The 20,722-nt window shown below is 40.6% G+C and overlaps 1 protein-coding gene across 1 annotated transcript in view; it reads right to left on the reverse strand.

The window, feature by feature from the left end:
* GRHL2 (grainyhead like transcription factor 2) overlaps nt 1–20,722 on the reverse strand; it is a 156,832-nt gene that overhangs the window by 45,753 nt on the left and 90,357 nt on the right. Inside the window, exon 8 of the mRNA XM_045899198.2 lies at nt 14,830–14,924. Coding sequence (XP_045755154.1) covers nt 14,830–14,924 — 95 coding nt within the window. The remainder of the gene's footprint in view (nt 1–14,829; nt 14,925–20,722) is intronic.

The following is a 20,722-nucleotide window of genomic DNA, read 5'->3' on the forward strand; positions in this document are numbered from 1 at the left end:
CAGAATTACCCTCACAGGCAGCGATTTTATAATAGAGTTGGCACTGCTCTCCTCTTGCCTGGCTGCCTAAACCAACAGCAAAGCACAGTTTCAGTGCCTGATGGTATCAATCACAGTCTCGCTGTGCTGCACTCAAAACCTAAATGGTTGAACTTTAACTGCAGTTGGGGGGTAGAGGGGTTGGGAAGGTATGGAAAGGCATTAACTAAAACCTTGGCTTGAGAACTGATAAGCATTTGTTTCATCTTGCAAACCCAACCATGTCCCAGTTCCATGCACAGCAGGCAAACGTGAAAGCCAATTTCTTGGAAGTTTATCTACAAAGCACTGTTTGCAAATGTGTATTACAGAAACTTAGGGGAAAGGTATGCTTCCCCCCCCCGCCAAATGTTCATCCAAATTTCAAGCACAGTAAATTCTTAATTCCGTAGGAGCCCTGATTATGTAAGGCGCGTATAAATGCCATGAACAATTGGGTCTGTCACCCAATAATTATGAATGTTACATATGTTCATATAATGTTTTCAAAATCTGTTATTAATTTTCCTATAATTCTGACACTACATAATTTATTCTTTGGAAAAATATTCATTAAACCAGGTGTATCTAGGCAGATAATAGACAGTATTTAAATTTTGTCATTGGCTCAAAAATTGATTCAGATAGACTGTTTCTAAGTATACCAACACCTTTCCAGAAACAGAGGCAGTCTCACGACGGTTGACATTTCTTAATAGAATCTTTTTTTTACATATGAATTGCAATTTCCGTTTTGTAGTTCCTACATAAGACAAGTGACTCTGTCCAGGTTATAATAATTCTCAGTTGTGCACTATGCATATAGTAAGATTTATTAAAATAAATACAGATCAATGGGCTTTAGAATTACTACATTAACTGGATTATTAACTCCTAAGACTTTTTCCAAGAGCTTGCCTTTAAAATAAATGGGTTTATCTTTGATTTACAAAATGATTTGGGATTTACAAAATCCAAATGTCCCTCACTTGATGAAAAACATTTATTTTTTCCTCTTTAAATAATTGTATTTTGCATTTTCAAGAATCTTCTGATCAAAGACAAAGAAAGCTACTTATTTCCTTATTTTGAGACTCTGAAGAGCTCTTTTCGGAGAAATTGCACATGCATTAACCTCCAAATTACAGCAGCATAGCCTACACCAAGAAATCAGCATTTTCAATCTAAAACACAAACAATATATAAATACATAAGTGTGCTCTTGCCAATTTCCCCACTCTGTTTTCTTCTTGGCTCTTGGAATTATTAAAGACCATATGGATGGTTTTCTTAAATATCAGCATTTTTATTCCATTTTATATGATAGTATTTGGTTGTAAATGCAACACCAAATTGAGACAGAAAGATAGCCTAAAAGTAGACAATATGAACACGTGAAATCTCAGCCTTGGGAATTCATTCATTGCCTTCATGCATTAATTTATCAAATATTTATCAAGTATCTTCTGTCTGTGCCTGGCATTATGCTACACAATGGGACACAAGAATGATGAGATAGACTCCCTACCCTCAGAGAGCTTGCTATTTTGTTGAAGAGCTAAGAAACTCTTAGATTTACTGACACCTCCATTTATATAGCATTTTTAGGGAATGATTTAAAACCTGACAATGTATTTCTTTATTTTCTCCTACAGATACTCTGGGTATACCTGTATATACATACATACACATTGGGTTAACTCACATAGTCTATCATAGTTCTCCATATTCTTTTAGCCTTCGACTCTTTCCATTTCGAGAACATACCAAGTCTGTTCCCAGGTGACAGCCTCTGCTAGTTGCTGTGCCCTCTATCTCCAGTGCTGTTCCCACAATTGCCCCACACACTGCCAACTCCTTCTTCTCATTCAGGTTGCAGTCCAATGTCAACTCTTCAGAAATACCGGCTCTGACCACCCCATCTAGAGTTGTCTTCCTCCTCCTCTTCCCACCTCAGCCCATGACCAGAAGCAAACTCTATCACACTGCTCTTTTCCATTTTCTTCAGAGTACTTAACATTGTTTGGATTTATCTTATTGTTTATCTGTTTAATGCTTAGTTATCTGTCTGCTCCATGAGGCTACAAGCTCATAAGAGAAGGTCCTTGTCTGTCTCAAGGTCACTCTATTCCTAGTGCCAATCCCATGATAGACACTCAACAAATATTCGTCCAATGAATTAAGAGAAAATTGCCTTTCTAAATACACATTTCCCTCTTTATTCATGCTCTTGCCTTCAAAAGCCAAACCTTCTAGGAAGCGGGATTGCTTTGAGTAGCTGAAGTCATCAAGATAATACAGCAGAGTTAGCCACTCTAACCAGATTTATCCTCAAAATTTGTTACCTGTTTGTATATCAACACATGTAAATTGAGCACCAACTATATATTCAGTATGAATATATATGTGTATGTATATACATGTATATATGCCATGGAGGATGCTATTTATAGATGCTATGGGAAATACAGAAGTGTAGACTACAGCCCTATCCTCAAGGGCAAGGAGGGACATAACAGTTTTTGCTATTGTGGAATGTATATCATTTGATACTAAACAGACAATCCCAGACTATACATGCTATAAGACTTGATGAAAAGTTGAGAAATCAGAAAGTCAGCCAGGGAAGATCTGATGTAGAAATCTTGAGCTAGAAGAGAGATGGATGCTGACTCTGAAAAGAGTGAAGAAACCGGCCTAATGGGAGAGGAGGGTTTGTGTTGAGGAGGTTAAGAAGGAGCCTGAAGGAAGGGGGTTGGTGAAGGAAGAGGCCAACCAAGATGTTTATGTCATTGTGATCAAGTAATGAGGTCAAGTGTGTATTATCGGGGCCGGGACAGATAGAACTCTGGCCATAGTATCCAACATCCAAGATACAAAGAGGACAAGGAAAGTGACGCTGAGCAAAGGCCACCAGGTTAAGAAGTAAGGAGGATCTGCACCCCTCTGAGAGGCCAGACTGATGGAGAGAAAGGCAGGAAGCTAAATTGCTGGGGGAGACGGGACTTGGAGATGGAGAGAAGGCATCTCAGCTGGGAAGTCTGATGGAGGAAGGAGGCATGAACAGGAACACGGGTAGCAGGTAGCAGATGGCAGGGCCAAACACAGGTGTTCTTCCAAGATGGAGGAGGTGTTCACACAATAAGAGAGGATGAATATAAGAGGCAGCAGAAAGATGGAGTGTGGGACTTGAAAAGCCTCGGAAGCAAGGATTAAATAGGACCAACTCAAAAGTGAAGTTCTGTAAGAAAAAAGACAGAGCTTTCTCTGAAACTGGAAGTCAAATGAGAGGAAAGCACAGCAAATAAACAAACAAACAAACTCAGAATTATGTAGCTGGTACAGATCCCAGCAGTGGGGCCTTGGACTAATTATTTGACCTTTCTGAGGCTCATGGCTTCATTTCTAAATAGGTACAACAATCCCTACCTTGGTAGTGTGACACTTTAAAATGAGATGATGTTTTAAACTGTAAAGTGCTCTGAAAATCTAAGGGAGTTCATCCTCATCACATGGTGTCCATCTTCAGATAACTGGTCTCCCAATTGCTCCTACTCTCTGACCATGGGCCCGTCCTCACCCCCAGGGCACAGCCACAAAGCCCCACCCACTTTGCCTCCCCAACTGCTCCTGCAAGGCTGCTTCTTTGTGGCTCACCAGTTCCCCAGTTCAAGCCCCCATTCCTCTCTGGATTCTCTCTCAGGGCACTTTGTGGTACTATCACCAAATGATTCAAAGGCAGGTTAAGTTATGATTCACATTAATTTGAGCAAAAAGACTTTAATTGCAGTGAATTGATTTGAAACAGAAAATCGATCTCTGCACACTTTTGGAGGGTTGGAGTCACAGGCTTTGATGGGGAGAGGGCAAGAGAGAAATCTCTCCGACAGAACCTTTATTGCTCTTCAGATGGCAGGATTCCGCCATTCTGCTCCGTCACCTGAACACAGCTTGGGAAACAGCACCTCAGGATAAGGAAGAATTCGAACCTTGCATAACAGGGGGTTGGACTATTTCATAAATAATGAGTTCCTGGTCAGAGGAAGAATGTAAGCATAGGCTGAAAGATTCACTCACTCAACTTGCTGATCATTTGCTGCTTTTTTGATCCTTTTCGGTTCATGTTTAACACTTAAAACTTGTAGTGAGTTTGTAATACTATCGCACAAAATTCAAAAGGCACAAAAGAGTTAAACTGTAAAAGCACCCCCCTACCCTGCATAGCTCCCCAAACAACTCAACAATTTCTTGAGGATCCTTCACAGTTTCTTGTGTATCCTTCTAGAAATATGCTATGCAATACATATCATTATTCTTTTTCATACAAATGGTACCACAGTAAACATACAGTTCTGCATCTTGCTTTACTAAATATATTTTGAAGATAGCTCTTTTCTTTTTTAAAGAGCCGTGAAATATGGAATAATGATTTCTTTAACATTGGGTTGTTTCCAGTCTTTTCATCTTATAATGGCACAATGCATGTCTTTCAACATGGATTTTGTACACATGTACACACATAAATTATTGGCAGTATATAGGCCATGTCATTGACTTTTTAGTATGACTTTTGTTCCCCACTATTTTACTGAAATTGCTTGCTTCAAGGCCAGCCTTCTCTACAGCAAATTTATTAAGGAGGGGTTCTTGAATTTAGTATCCAAGAGGTCTTAAAATATGGATTGTAGGGCCCTATCACCAGAGTTTCCAATTCAGTAAGTCTGAGGTGAAAGATCCAAGTATTTGCATTTCTAATTCCTTCCCCAGATGAGCTGGATGACCCATGTGGAGGACCATGTTTGAGAAACCACTGCCTACAGCACTGACTTCATTGGCCAGTTCTTCCTTCTCTCTCTACCTCCCCACCTCTTCCTTCTTCTGTACTCGTCCTACTGACCACCCCTTCCTTGTCTGGTCCCTCTTTCAACATCCCTAAATGGGGTGAGTCTAAAGTCCCATCCTTAACCCTCTCTTGCCCATGGCCCAATTGTCTCCATGGCAACCTCCTCCTTTCTCATAACTTCTATTCTCCTCTCTTTACAAACAACTCTGAACTTCTCTCCTAAGCTCCACAATTTCCTGCTCTTCTTGTGCTTCCCACTCTGCATCTTCGAGCATCCTGTTCTACCACCTGGCATGCTCTTCTTTCCAACTTCCACATGCTGAAATTACAACTGACCCTTAAGACATAGTTCATAAGCCAAATTCTCCCCCACATCTTCCCTGATCTCACAGAAAGGACATCTCTAAGTGCTGGAATATTTAGAAGTGAAGTATAAGCGTGTGTGTCCGTGTATGTGTGTGTAAGAGAGAGAAAAGATAAAGGAAATCTGGCAAAATATTAACAATGAATCAGTCTTGGTGAAGGGTATGTGGCATCAATTGTATTATTTTTTCAACTTTTCATTTGTAATTTTTTAAGTAAAAGTTGGGGACATTTTTAAATAAAAAACAGAGTTCTCTCCCTTTCCAGAACTTTCCTGGCACTTTACCTCTATTTTCATTAGAGTCTTTGTCACTCTTCTCCTCATATTACATTATTAACAGCTACGTCTTACTTCTCAACCTGGCCAAAATGTTCTCTGAGAGCAGACACTCTGCCTGGCTTATGTGTGTCCATGAACGTCCACTGCCTGGACCAGCACATGATATGCAGCAGGCAAGCTGCTTCGAAGGAGTGACTGCCCTTTGTCAGAAATGATATAGAATATATTACTGCTAGATCCTTCCCATACAAAAAGGCAGTGTTGAAAGAGCACATGTTTTAGAACTCCAAGGTGGGAGTTCCGCCTCTGCTGTGCTCTAGCTGTGCAACTTTAGTTAAGCTAGCTAACCTCTCTGGGCTTCAAATTCTTCATTATTTAAATGAAAAATGATATCCACTTAAAATATGAATACTGCATAATGTATATAAAGCAGTGGGCAGAATGCCTAGTATATAGTAATCACTGAGCAAATATTAACTGTGGTGCATGTGGGTGTGTGCATACACCCATATGCACGCACACATCAGCCTATGATATCCAAATCTGTAACTTAATTCTCTGAGCACATACAACAGTTCACGCATGGAAGTTACAGAGCCCTAAACAGAGTTCAGTCCAGAAACCATGGATACACCACATCCTAACCAAAGATCAGGCCGTCGATATCTTCAGTGAGATGCCTTCCACTGATTATTCCTTCTATATACGAATTAAGTCTAGCTTTAAGGTTTTCTTGCCATCCATTACCTTATAAAACTGGAACAAAGGCATGGCTTTGTTTAAGTTCAATACCAAAGACTCCAGCAAATGTTTACCTTTCCCTTCTAAAACTTCCTTCACCCACGCCACGCCCCAGCAAACACATAAAAATGCCATTTGCCCTGCTTCACAGTGTGTATCTTGACCTTTCAAGGCCCCTCCCAGGAGCCTCCCCCAAACCTGGTTTTACTTTTAAGACCATGAAAGATGCCTTATAATATTCTCTAATCTTCCATTAGATGACTTGTTTAAAATTGGGTCCTACTTAGACAAAAAATTGGGATGTAACTTTTTCTTAATCAGTAATATCTATCAACCTGATTTCATCCTAGACTGTTTTATAAGCAGAAAGAGAGCTCCCAGACTGCTGGCAGGGGGCTGGGGACATGAACTAGGTCATGAACCCACAGGACATCAGAAGTATGGTCTTCTTTGGCCACTCTTTTGGTTTCTTTTTTCATCCTGAAAATCAATATTTACATATCTTGTCTTCTCTCTTGGTGTCCAGCACTGGAATTTGGCAGAAAGAGAACACAGTCCATTTAGAAACATCCCCCTGGAAAGCAAGATTTCTCAAGACTATCAAGACGGTAATTTTCTAAGTGCTGTGAGGTGGCCCAATAAAAACTGATTAAATATTTTACACCAAATAGAATTATTGGAAGGGAAAGAGAAGGAAGGAGGGAGAGATACAATAAAATTGGAACCATTTAGTGGATCTACCATGATCTGGTGAATTTCAAGCCAGTCTTTCAATCAGCATAACCTTATTTTCCACAAAAAAGAAACTGAATACTATGCAATGTACATGATGGTTAGAACACTTATATTTTCTCCAACTTACTACTTTTACATAGGCTGTGATCAAAGCACTGGTGTTTCTACCAGCCTGTCTTTTAAGCCACTAAAATTGAGATGATAAGGACAGAATGGCTGTCTTCCCCACCCATTAGCAGCTGATGGAGCAAAGAGCTAGGCTTCGCCTGCTGACCACTAGACTAGCACTAGACTAGTTGTGATCACTAGCTAGTGCTAGTGTTAGTGCTTTTCATTTGACAGCATGGGAAGGGAAAGGGTTGACCCATCCAGAGAGAAAAGGAAGAACCCTGGACTTCATATGGACAGAGTAAAGTCACCCTACATGACAGCTCTATTTATGTCTCACAACATGAAAGAATTTGTGACTCAGGCCACACCAAATGTCCTTAAGTCCAGGGCAGCTGCAGGGCCATGCTGGGACATTAAAGGAACTTCATTTTCTTAAGGATGGATTTACAAATACAGGAGGTAACTTTTTACTTCCAACCTCCACTTTGATTTTCTGGCTCAACCAGCTGACTCATCTCACAGCACATCCGTATTTCCATTGCTCAGACTGGGTCTCAGTTTTCATATGATATCCCCTTGGGATCAGAGCAAAATCAGACACAAAGGCAATAAATAAAAGGCACAAATATTAAGGGAAATAGGGCCCAGAAAGAAATATCAACATGCATCCCCTCATCTTGAATTTCCTCACAATTTCAAAAATTACGGGAAATCTCTTTCGTAAATCCAGTTCATTTAAGGCATCCAAAGGGACTCAAAGTTAGAGGAATCTATCTCTAAAATGAGTATTGCTTATGTGTAAATATTTGCTTCGAATTTATAGAGTGGGAAACGTGGGCTTTCATTTACTGGATTTCTCACATTGCAGACATAAAGCTAACAGCCAATGTGTGCCTTCTGCAACCCTCATTTTCTCTAATAATAACCATCATGCTTGCTTGGAAATTTTTTATGTTGTGCTTCCTGCCGGTATTGTAAAAAAGGGAAAAGAACAGTCTTCATGGTTCATAACAGTGTAATAACACATAACAGAAGAAAAAGTGTAAAATAAAAGTGTACAAAAATAATGTAAATGAGTATGAAAATGAAATTCAGGATACCAGAGAAAGGAGCTAGAGAAGTGAGGAACATGGAGTACAAATGTATCCCACTATGGTGAAGAAGTTACATTACAAAGCATGCACTGATCTTTAATTAATACAGAGTGAGGTAATAATTATGCAAATGAGATCACTAATGTTAGGCTAACACACACATGCACACCCAGTTGAACTGTCCTCACGCCCATATTCATTCTAATCAATAATATGTATAATATCAATAGATAATATACACCAGGGCAACCAAAGCCAAGGACAGGGTGAGACCTGTGTGCTAGAAGTACTGGACCAGTGAGACCATCTTCACTGGTGGTCAGGAAAGAGAGGAGACAGAGGGTGGAAAAAGCAGGGTAGCTCGATTGAACTGCTTTGCTCAAGGAGATGGAGCTCATCATTTGTTTTCTTTTTTTCTGGACCTGTACTCCATAAACTTCTTTGAGAAGGAAAATCATTGTGTGCTTTGGTCTAAAAAAAAATAAATTAAAAAAAAGCAGATTTCCCTCTCTTGGGATGATTAAGAGCATGGACTCTGGACTCTGAGGGACATACATTTAAAAAGTCCACCTTGTCCACTTGCCTAATCTTGCAATGCTTGCTATGTAGAAAGTCGGGTATTTAGTGGAATCAGAACCTGAGATACACAGGAAAATGATCCCTGACATCTCATAGCCTCTCTGCTCCCCACCCCATCCTGACCAGGTCTCAACCCTGCCCCCCCAACCAATCTCAGCACAAAACTTTGTTAACAGGGATAAAAACATATGCCTTATCTGTGTCCTTGACCCTTTCTAAAATTGCAACAACTTCCGGTCTAAGAGTTCCTCCCTGAACCCCCAAATGCAGGAAGAACATTCACTGCTGATATGGCAGAGCAGAAGGCTGGACTAACCAATCGCCCAAGCCCTTCCTGCAGTTCAGCACAGAGAGGGGAAGGAGGCATGGGGTAGGCATCACTCTGGAGGGTAATCACTGCTTCTGCAAACAGGTGACAGGCAGCAAAGAGGAACCCAGGAGAGACAGAATTTCATGTTATTGAATTATTATAGATTCTTTTAAAAATCAGAGATAGGAGATGGGGTAATAGTGGGTGTATGTGACTGTTTGATTATTTAGTGAGGTAGTGAGGGAGGAGGAACATTTTTACTGGATTAAGATCATTCCAAAGGCTTGGATTCAGAGGGATTAAAAAACGGCTTCATGGGAAGAAGCTTCCTTCATCTAAGTTTATAAACCATAAGAAGAATGAAGATAGAAATGGGGGTAAAGGGGGAATTGCTATAGTGTTCCGGTGGAAAGACACAAAAAGGAAACTTGTTCTTCAAAGAACTAAGTAGCATCTTAATGCTCAAGTAATTGTCTGTGGTCACATGAGAGAGGCCTTTGTAGCACATCGAGTTGGTTTAATCTTGAAATCACAGTGAAAAAGAGAAAACAGCACTGGACAAAAATAAGGGGCCTGGTTTCAAGGATCTCTTTAGAAATCTGGTAGAAAGGGGAGTCTGTCATTAGGGTTTGCGGCACTCCTGCTCTGGGGGTCATGTCATCGCCTGGAGAAGGGCAGTGTTCCATGCAAGGCATCTGAGCTCACCACTCTTCAATAATTCAATAGGGTCTTGCATGGGAATTCCTCATCTTGGGGATTAGTGAGCAACAAATCTACTTTGTAGATACCAATGTTTGGCTAAGGGAAAAAAGAAAAATGGAAATGACCTTGTAAACGGGAGTCAGGTGAAAGAATGTAGCACTGTGATCTTCCCATTAGAATCACATGGATTGGACCTTAATCCTCTGTCAACCCCCCCCCCCTTCCTGCCATCTTCCCGCTGAGGAAACTGAAGCTCAGGAGGGGAAAGTCACAAAGCCAGCTCTTCCAGGGCCACGACTGGTCCCCAACTGTCTGAACTCCATTTCAGGGCTGTTTCTTCTATACCACCCTATGATCCCCCAGCCATTTCCAATTTGTGATTGTGTGTACACTGAGACCCTCAAACACCCAGATATCACCTGAGTCATTCCCGGGGATGCAGGGATATCAGTTAATGTTACATGAGCTTGCAAACTGCACAGACCCTGAGGGGAAAAGAATGTCCTGTTGAAGACTATCTCTGCTGCTTGGGTCACTGCACAGAGGGACACTGTGGCACAACCAGCAAAACCGGTTCTGGGTAGAACGCTGATCCTTATGCCAGAACCATGTTGTAATTGAGGCTGAGAATCTGGAGTTAATCCCCAGACCTCATTTTAACTAACAGTTTTAACATCTTCCCTAGCCCAACTTTTTCCTATAGATAAAAATTTTTTTTTACTATTTTTATTTATTTATTTGAGAGAGAGCGACAGAGATAGCGAGAGAGAGTATAAGCAGGGAGGAGAGGGAGAAGCAGGCTCCCACTGAGCAGGGAGCCTGATGCGGGACTCGATTCCAGGACCCTGGGATCATGACCTGAGCTGAAGGCAGACGCTTAACCGACTGAGCCACCCAGGCGCCCTCCTATATTAAACAATTAGAGTTTCACAACCTTTCCTTTCTTCTACTCATGCTAAAGGAGAGCTAGAAATAAAATGTAAGGTGGCAACAAAAGAAAGAAGTAGGAACCATGCTCTAGAAAAAGCCATAAATATCGTCAGGTCTTATAAGTATACATATATGGTAAGACTACCAAATACCAGACTGTTTTTTTTTTTTAACAAATGTCCCAAAACTTAAATCTCCAAATAAAAGCTACCCTTTAACATAGCTACCACAGGAAAACATATGGTTTTCTCAAATGATGCTGCTGTGACTCAAAGTATATTTCTAGTATTTCTTCTGACCTTGTCTTTAAAGCTGGTCTTGTGCAAGAGAAATCTCATTTTTAACCATGGAGTGATGTTATCCAACTTGTTGATATGTATTTATATTTGTTCCCAAGTGATTTCTGATGTTTTTCTTTAAACATCTTCAAAGATCAAGATTTACCACCATCGTGGGCATTTGAAAGGCCACAGCAACTCTCTCGAACAGTGCCAACACAAGTCGACCTCTGGCCTGCTGCCAAGGGCCTGGCCCAAGGAACCAGGGAATGCTGGAGGCGCTCCTGGCCCACTCCTCTCTGACATACTGTGTCAACCTCCATTGGGTCACTACTTTCCCCAACTCTGACAACCAGTGAAGATGTAAACTGCATATTCAGTTGTTTGGGGGGTGTGGTTGAGGCATAAAAACTCAGATGTCCTTGAGGACCAAGTAAGGAAATTTCCAGAATGGAAAAGACTAGAAAAAGTATTAAAAAGAACAGTCACTACCTCACAAGAGCCACTCATGGCCGGGCAAACACTTGGGCTTATGGGTGCCAGAATCTTTCATTATCTAAAAGAATCTGGAAGCCTAGATTTAAAAAACCATAATCTCCTGATTATTAAATATGAGCTAAAAATTTTTAAATTGAAATATAAACAAAAATGCATGATACACACACACACACACACACATATATGTAAACATTCTTTGGGCCACACAAAAGCTGTAGGTCATAACTTTGTGTCCTCTGGCCATGTAAACCAAAATAACATGTGACACTAAATGGAGCCCCAGCCTGGAAGCCCACAGAAGATTTCTCTGTGGATGTTACAAATAGAACTTGAAGGCAAGTACAACAGCTCCTGAGAAGTCCACATTATGAAAATCACAACTCTTCTGTGAGAAGAACACTTTTACTTCTTGCTTTGTTGAAACTATTTCCTCAACAAACACACAACTTTGTTTTTTGCAATCTGCTTATTTTATTTTATTTATTTTTTTTTTTTTTAAGATTTTATTTATTTATTTGAGAGAGAGAGAATGAGAGAGAGCACATGAGAGAGGGGAGGGTCAGAGGGAGAAGCAGACTCCCCGCCGAGCAGGAAGCCCAATGCGGGACTCGATCCAGGGACTCCAGGATCATGACCTGAGCTGAAGGCAGTCGCTTAACCAACTGAGCCACCCAGGCTCCCCGCAATCTGCTTATTTTAAAAACAATAATATTTTATGTTATTTTTTAAAGATTTATTCACTTATTTTGAGAGAGAGAGAGAGTATGTGCGTGCGAGCGGGGGGAGGGTCAGATGGAAAGAATCTCAGACTCCCCACCAAGCAGGGCTCAATCTCACAACCCTGAGATCACAACCTGAGCTGAAATCAAGAGTCAGACGCTTAACCAACTGAGCCACCCAGGCACCCCTAAAATCAATAATATTTTAAAGAAATACCTTAGGGTCTACAGGTTGAACAAAAAAATATTCTTGCCTCCTTAATGAAGTGAATTTAACTTGCATGGTTTTTCTTTTTAAAAAAATCCTTCCAGTAGTTTGAGGGAAATTATTATTTTTTTAATTGCTTATTGATTAAGCCAGACTGCATACAACTGCAACAACCAAGTAACAGTCACTAAAAATATATACTAAACAAACAAATTTTGCCCCAATAGGCAATATAAAGTATTCTCCACTGCCATTTGTCAAAGTCTATGTGGGCTTAAACCTGTCAGAACACAAGGGCACAACCGCACATACCGAAAGAAGAGAAGTGAGCTTCTACCTACGGGAAATGAGCGCTATCGTCTGAACTGGGCTAAAAGAAAGGTCAATTCAACCCCACTGTGACTACCTTGCTGGTTCACCACAGAGCCTCCATCATTTAAGCTGTCCCTTCTGGTTAGGCAATTTCTTTTTATTTTTTTTATTTTTTTTAATTTTTTTTTAAATATTTTATTTATTTATATGACAGAGAAAGACAGCGAGAACAGGAACACAAGCAGGGGGAGTGGGAGAGGGAGAAGCAGGCTTCCCGCTGAGCAGGGAGCCTGATGTGGGACTCGATCCCAGGACCCTGGGATCATGACCTGAGCCGAAGGCAGACACTTAACGACTGAGCCACCCAGGCGCCCTAGGCAATTTCTTTATAAGGCCTCCACTGACACATTCACTCCCTAGCACTCATTGTCACAGACTGCCTGATGATGAAAACTGGAGATATGACGGCAGCTCACATTTATAGCTCGCTTTACAGTGACAAGGCACTTTCGATGGTAGGATCCCACCGTCTTCCTGAGCCCTGTGCTCGCATGTGGTGGGCCTGCCTCTCACCCCTCACACTCCTGGAGGGTTACTGGATCCCCTGTCCTCTCTCCCTGAGCACCACATCTTCACCCATCATAACCCCAGCACCACTCATGGTGCCCCAGAGACAACTGGAAGTGTTGAGTTTGTTATGTGGGAGGGAACTGAAGCCCAGGGAGGTCAGATGGCTCACTAAGGACTCCAACCCCCGCCCCATGGTGCCATTGCAGAGGCGGCCTTTCATTATCTACCCCCGTCATCTGGTCTCTGAGAGAGTGGGGCATGAGGAGAGATCACAAGGTTTGCACGAGGAGCTACAGATGGAGGCGGAGTGGATCGCAGAGACAAATTTCTCCTACAGGTCTGTGGAGAAACCACTGCAAAGCCTACTTCCTTCCTTTGGATGCACTGAGCCACTGGAACATTCTCCAGGCTGTTCTGGCACTCTGTTGCTGCTTACCCATTTGGGTCACCTTTCTTGGGCCTAAAGCCAATTTCACTTACATTGTTTCATACCTGAGTGAAACGAGACACTGAGCAATTCTTCTTCTTCCATAACTCACGCCCACAAACTCCCATCCAGTTTCCTTTCTCACCCAGCCTTCCCCCTGCTCGCAGACAATGAAGCATTGAAGGGAACTGTTTACATTGACCTTTTCATTAGTTTGAAGACAGAGTCTTCTAACACCCTCCTAAATGGTACATGACTGAGACAGAAAATAAGCTTAGGTTTCATCTGGAACCTTTTTTCAGTGAAAAATAAAGATCAAAGGTCAGAAGCTAAAGAACACAGAAAAGTGAGCATAAGCAGAAAGTCTGTAGTTTTCATAAAATCAAAGAGACTCATGTCTGGAAAGCAAATCGAAGTATCACCAAGTCTTACTTTTTTTACCCAAAGTATTGTAGTGGTGGACGTCTATCTTCAGGGCACAACTAGCCAGAGATTTTACCACTAACCAGAGAAAAATTGGAAAAGCTAAAGCAGTCAGCATGAAAGACTTGGCTCAAGGTCACGGTGGTGGCTATACTGCAGGGAGTGAAGGTCAGAGACCTGCAGCCCAGCCTTCTGTACCTCTCCCTCAACCAGGGTATGCCTGGAGGGACTCATGTGGCCAGAGGCCTGCCCAGTCACTTATCTATGGGGCTTTAGCTCTGAACACTTTCCTGCCTCTGTAGAAGGCAGCAGTCAGGGCTGTTTGGGGGAACCTGCAGTGTAGGTAAAAAAGGTTCTCTGCCCCAGCCTTGCCAGCCCACATGCTAAAATGAAGCATGGGGAGCTGGAGGATTTGGGAGGGACACGTAGCTTGGCCTGTCCTGCAGGAGGCCACAGCAAAACACGCACACTCCCTTTTCTCCTTTACCCCCCAAAGGGCAATTTAACCGCACATAACTGAATGCACGTAACTTCTAGAGAAAGATAACAGGTTCAGTTCCTTTTTTTCTGGCTGGAGTTAACAGGTCTTCCCCTACTTACAGAGGCTTTTGTGAAAGAATCATCTGCAGAGAATGGTGGCATTATTCAAAAGGCATGAGGAATGAATCAATACTATTTTTCCACTCACCTTCGCCTCTTCATTCACATCCCAGGTGAAGGAAACAGCATTATATGCAATCTCCTCGATGTTTCCAATCGTATTAAAGCTCTCCTTGTAATCAGCTGTAACATTAAAAAAGAAAAAGGTTTTAAGAAAGTAAGGGTTACTTGGTGACATGTACTGAACTGTCATTTTTCAATGGGGAGAGTTTAAACTTTGCCTACTCTTCCAGCTGACTGTCAGCAACAGTTAAGGATTTGTGCTTGCTGATATTCTTTCACTAATATTTACTCTATAAGAATGTTCCTCTATTAGAAAAGTAAATCTAGGTGAAGCAATGTTCCTAAGAGATTTGTCTACTGGTTTCATTTTTTTTTACGAGGTTTATAAAGTTATTAATTTTTTCCCCTCCTGAATCCTTTGCCACCTACCCACTCCCTCACCTACTCACTTTCCCGTGGCTTAATTTTGCTGGAAGTGCCAGAGTATTCCACAGGGATTGTTCTGTAGAACAGATATCAGCCAGACAGCGTCAGCAGGACTTCAGGGAAGAAATTCCAGGAGAGTGCAGGCAAACCTTTTTTACTTCTTTTTGGATTTAGGCACAGAGAGTGGAGTTCATCATACTCAGCTCACTATCACCACTTGTCCATTCAAGGCCCTCACTTATGTCATTGTTTATGTAATATTTATGTATTCATTTGTATCCCCACTATCCTCTACCACAAACACAACAGCTATCCCTGTGTTTGCTATATATTCTTAGGAAATAAGTTGGGTTGATTTGCCTGTGTGCATAGCTTTTATTTTCCGAAACTGTGTTGTGCAATGGCTAGAATGAGCAGACTTAGCAATTATTTGGGATATACTTACCCTGAAAAAGTACCTGTTATTTGTCAGTAATTCAAATTGAATTGGGCACCCTATATTTTATCTGGCAACCCTATCTATGAACCTCCTCAGATCTAATCACATTGCAGGTTGCATGCTTATTTCTAACATCAGCTGCAAAGAATTCCGTGGTAACCATCGGCCACTATTTACTTATGCCCTCTCTCCAGATACAGACGCTTCGGTGGTCTCCAGCTTTCTGGTACACAGACTACGTTGCCTTACTTATTACGGTCTCCACTGTCACTGCCTTAGCTGGCATTAAGGTCTGGACATGATATTCCTAGTTTTAATCCTCACCTCTGGCCCCACAATGGGGGCCAGAGGAAGATTCAATGCTAATGATACTTGGAGGTCTTTTTGTTTATAAAATCTTTCTGAATATTTTTCTTACTGAGCTAGGACAGGAGTAGGTATTATGCCCGACTTCCAGGATGTATAAAGTGGTTGTTGTCTACAAAATCTGACATAGTTCTGGCCAAATGGTCATTTCCTGTGTCCTTCTAAGCTGCTGTGTCACCCCTGGGCTGGCAGCTTCTTTGAGGCTTAAACAAGCTATGTTAATGCTGGGCCATTCTGAAGTCTGCTTTCCTAAAGTTCACAGATCTCATCATTTTTATCCATTTCCTCCTCATTTATTATAAAATCTAAGTTCATGGGATCCTTTATCAAGATTTTAACTACTTTCTTTTAGTAAGACAACTCATTGTGTTTGTATGAATTACGTTGAGAGAAGCAGCACTCCTATCTGCTTTTTCTATCCATGATATAAATAATAAAACAAAGTCCATAATATTAACAGATCCATATTAACCCATAATAAAATAAAGTCAGTTTGATTTGGTTTTCTCCTTATTACCAGGACCTGGATTGATGGCTATTCCCAGAAAAACCCACTTAATGTGCTCTCCAGAATGGCCCTCCAGACCCATTCTCTAGAATGAGTTGTGCCAATAGAGACTTCCATCAGAATTCTATTTCCCCTTTTTCTCACCAAATTTCTACCTTTTTTTTTTTTTTGCCAATCCAAAGGATACAAAGTGGTATCCTATTGATGTAATATTCGCATTTCTTCTTTCACTTGTGAGTTCAAGCATCTTTTCACATCCAGGATACCTAACCCGGTGTCTGTTTATATAAACTGCCTGTTCATGGCCTCTGTCCACATTTCTATTGGTTACCCCAGGGAAACTTTAGAGCAAAATTATGTATCTTTACATTTTAAATAAAGCATACACACTATATTACAAAAGCCTGTGTGTTCACCATAGACAATCTACTCATCCACAAACAACCACTAAAAAACACTTCCATGCATAGACTTCATGTCTTTCCTACCTCAGTCTCTATCTCCCTTTCTCCAAGATATGTAAATATTTTTACACAATACTGGAACAATTATTTTTAATTTGCTTTTTTTCCCCCTTAATACTCCTTCAGCATCTTTCCAAGTCAATAAGTAAACTTGTGGAAAATACTTATAGTTGCCAAATACGATGATATTGAATTTTAAAAAGTGCCATAACTTTATTTTGCTCTTGTTGGTCACTTAAATGATGTCCAATACTTTGCTACCTTAAACAGTACTTCATTTAATTATCTTTATGGCTAAATATTCACACATACTTCATTATTTCATTAAGATATACTCTCAGAAGTGAAATTAATAGGTCAAAGGCAAATGTATTTTTAAGGCTTTTAATTCATTTTGTCAAATTGCTCCTGGAAAGGTTGAAACAATACACAGTCACAATAACAGTGTATGAGTTCCTGTTTCCCCAAACGGTTTCTTTCCAAAATGATATGCAACACGTGGTACCTCATTATTTTAATTTGCAATTCCCTAATTGCAAAAGAGGTAGAACAGGCTTTCCTTTACTGTCTGGCTCTTTGTGTTTTTTATATTCTTTCTCTTCATTTTTAAAATTTATTCATTTATCACAACAGCTTCTTGTTCTATCCTTTGCTCATTTTTCTCTTAGGGTATTCAAATTTTCTTATTGAGTTTAAAGTAAATATCTAAAGCTAAGAGATAAAAAAGAAAGCAAAGGAAAATAATTTCACACCCTAGAAATTTAGAATAAGGCTTTCTGGCTTTATTTAGGATGATTTAAATGCAAACCTGTGATTTCAGCAGGCCAGCCAATCTCTTAAAATTCTGAAGTGAGAAGTAGACTGTGGAATTTAAAGGAAGTGAGTTCCCTAATTCTTCATACCTATTTGTTTTAAAAGATAGTCTTGTAATTTTGTTTGAAGTTTTTAATAAGCATTTTAACAGCTTTTTAGTAAGTTTTTAATAAGCAATTGTTAAACAGCTTTAGGTCAATTGTAAATTTAAAAAACAAGTGTCATATTTAGAAATAAAGACAAACCAAAGCGGTTTGGTCAAACACTTTAACCAAGGATTTTAAAAACAAATGCATTGCAAACACAAATACAAATACAATGCTTTCTGGGTCCCCTCATCTGGCACAGGGCCTCTGTCAGTTTCTATCATATTCACTTCATCAGCAAATGTATTGAACACATAGGTACTGTGTGTCTGCTATGTGCCAGGCAGTGTCCTCACACTGGGGAAAGAGCAGGAAACAAGACTAGGTTCCTGATCATGTGGCTTTTATAGTCCAGTAGGAGAAAATAAATAAGTAGGCAAATAAATAACACAATTAAGTTTAATAGCTTTTTTATGCCAATAACAAAAAAACAAAAAGATTGGCAAGGCTACTTTTTACTAGATGGTTAGATTACCTTGTTTATTTCCTTTATACCATGTGCCAATATTTTATTTATTTGTTTACTTATTTATCACCAGCATTTCCCATTAGCTATTTGCTCTTTTTTTTAAAGATTTTATTGATTTATTTGACAGAGAGAGAGACAGCGAGAGAGGGAACACAAGCAGGGGGAGTGGGAGAGGGAGAAGCAGGCTCCCTGCCGAGCAGGGAGCCCGACGTGGGGCTGGATCCCAAGACCCTGGGATCTCCACCTGAGCTGAAGGCAGACGCTTAACGACTGAGCCATCTAGGTGCCCACGCCTTTTTCCTTAGCCTTATGCAATACAAGAAATGTCCGTTCATCTTTAGTCTCTAAGCTATTCCTATAGGTGGTAAATAGCTCTGCAATTATTTATAACTATGAAAGTTTTCTAAGACTAAACAGCTTATGCACCCTGATGTTGTTTTGTCCACATGCTTTTTGTCCAATGAATAATATGCTAATAGATATATCTCCCATTTCTAAAAACTGTGTTAATGTTTGCTTAAAGGCTTATGACTCATGGGATAGAAACAGAAGCCCAGCAGTCTGGTGTTAAGCCTTCCTTAACTTATTTCCTCAAGAAAGTTTTTCAAACCCAAATTTTGTTAATGTGGATAGCTGCTCAACTAGTAAAAGGAATTGTGATGAGCTGGTGTAATAAGCTTTGTTTCCTAGGGCTGCCATAACAAACTACGACAAACTTGGTAGTTTAAAACAAGGGAAATGTATTCTCTCACAGTTCTGGAGGCCAGACGTTCCAAATCAAGATGTAGGCAGAGCTGGTTCCTTCTGGAGGCTCTGCAGGTTGATAGGCTCCATGCCTCCCTCCTAGCTTCTGGTGGTTGCTGGCAATTCTTAGTGTCCCTTGACCTATAGACCCATCCCTTTTTTCTCTGCCTCTGTCTTCACATGGTCTTCTCTTCTGTGTCTCTGTGTCTGTTCCCCTCTTCTAAGGATTTGTCATTGGATTTAGGGTTCACCCAAATCCAGGATGATTTCATCTTGCGAACCTATCTGTAAAAACCTTTTTCCCAAATAAGGTCCTATTTGTAGGTTCTGGGAATTAGGACATGGACAGATCATTTTTGAAGGTCACCATTCAACCTCCTGAACCTGGGATCCCCTTCTATGACTACAAGTCAGGTGATTTGAGTGTATGGCTTTATTCTTGCACAAGAGCCATCACAGCTGAAAAGTAATCACCCCATTCAAAAAAAATCATAAAGCACTTAATTATGAACATATTACATTTTGAATGGACTTTTTCCCCCCTAAAAGATGACAAGGCAACATAAAAACTACATGTTTTGTACCCTGGTTTGTAAATATCTGTAGAATACTAACATCTACTTAGTGAGAATGAGGATAAAAATAGGAAAATGGCTTAGATGTTTCCAAAAACCAGCATGATATGATGGAACAAAATTATTATTGGCTGAAACAGGTTTCTAAAAAAATGTATGCCAATTTAATCTGAGTTTTAAAGGTAGTTCTTATTAATCTTAATAATTCATACACAAGGGGCGCCTGGGTGGCTCAGTCGTTAAGCGTCTGCCTTCGGCTCAGGTCATGATCCCATGATCCCAGGATCCTGGGATCGAGCCCTGCATCAGGCTCCCTGCTCAGCGGGGAGCCTGCTTCTCCCTCTCCCTCTGCCCCTGCTTGTGTTCCCTCTCTCGCTGTGTTTCTCTCTGTGTCAAATAAATAAAATCTTTAAAAAAAAAAATTTAAAAAAAAAATTCATACACAAAAGAACAACCCTAAAGTATACAACTAACTTGAAGCATGCAAAAGAACGAAACCATGAAAGAAGAAATGGGAGTCTATCTAATGAAATAAGAACTAAGTTTATTTCATTGTTAATGTCATATGGCTGGTGACAATCAAACTTTTCAGGGTCCTCTCTAAGGGTATGTGTGTCCTTGGAATGTCAGAGTGAAGTGTATGGGAATGCAAAGCTGTATACATTCTCTAAGGCCTGTTAGGACACTCCCCCCCCCAAATGTACAGTATTTCTGGATTCCCAAAGCTTATAGGCTTGTATGGATGTTCTATAACAGTGCTTCTTAAATGCTGGGGTGCATCAGAAATCACCTGGAGGGCTTTGGTAAAATGTAGATGTCTGGGCCCACTCCAAGAGATTATGACTCAGTAGGTCTGGGATGTGGCAAAGAATGTGCCATTCTAACAAGCTCCCAGATAGGACTGATGTTGCTGGCCTGGGGTCTACATTTTGGGTAGCACTGTTCTGTCCTCTGGGTGCACCTCATTC

The sequence above is a fragment of the Mirounga angustirostris genome, unplaced genomic scaffold, assembly GCF_029215605.1.
Source record: "Mirounga angustirostris isolate CCGP_5_RB_7025 unplaced genomic scaffold, mMirAng1.0.hap1 SCAF_4, whole genome shotgun sequence".
In the NCBI taxonomy this organism is placed as follows: Eukaryota; Metazoa; Chordata; class Mammalia; order Carnivora; family Phocidae; genus Mirounga; species Mirounga angustirostris.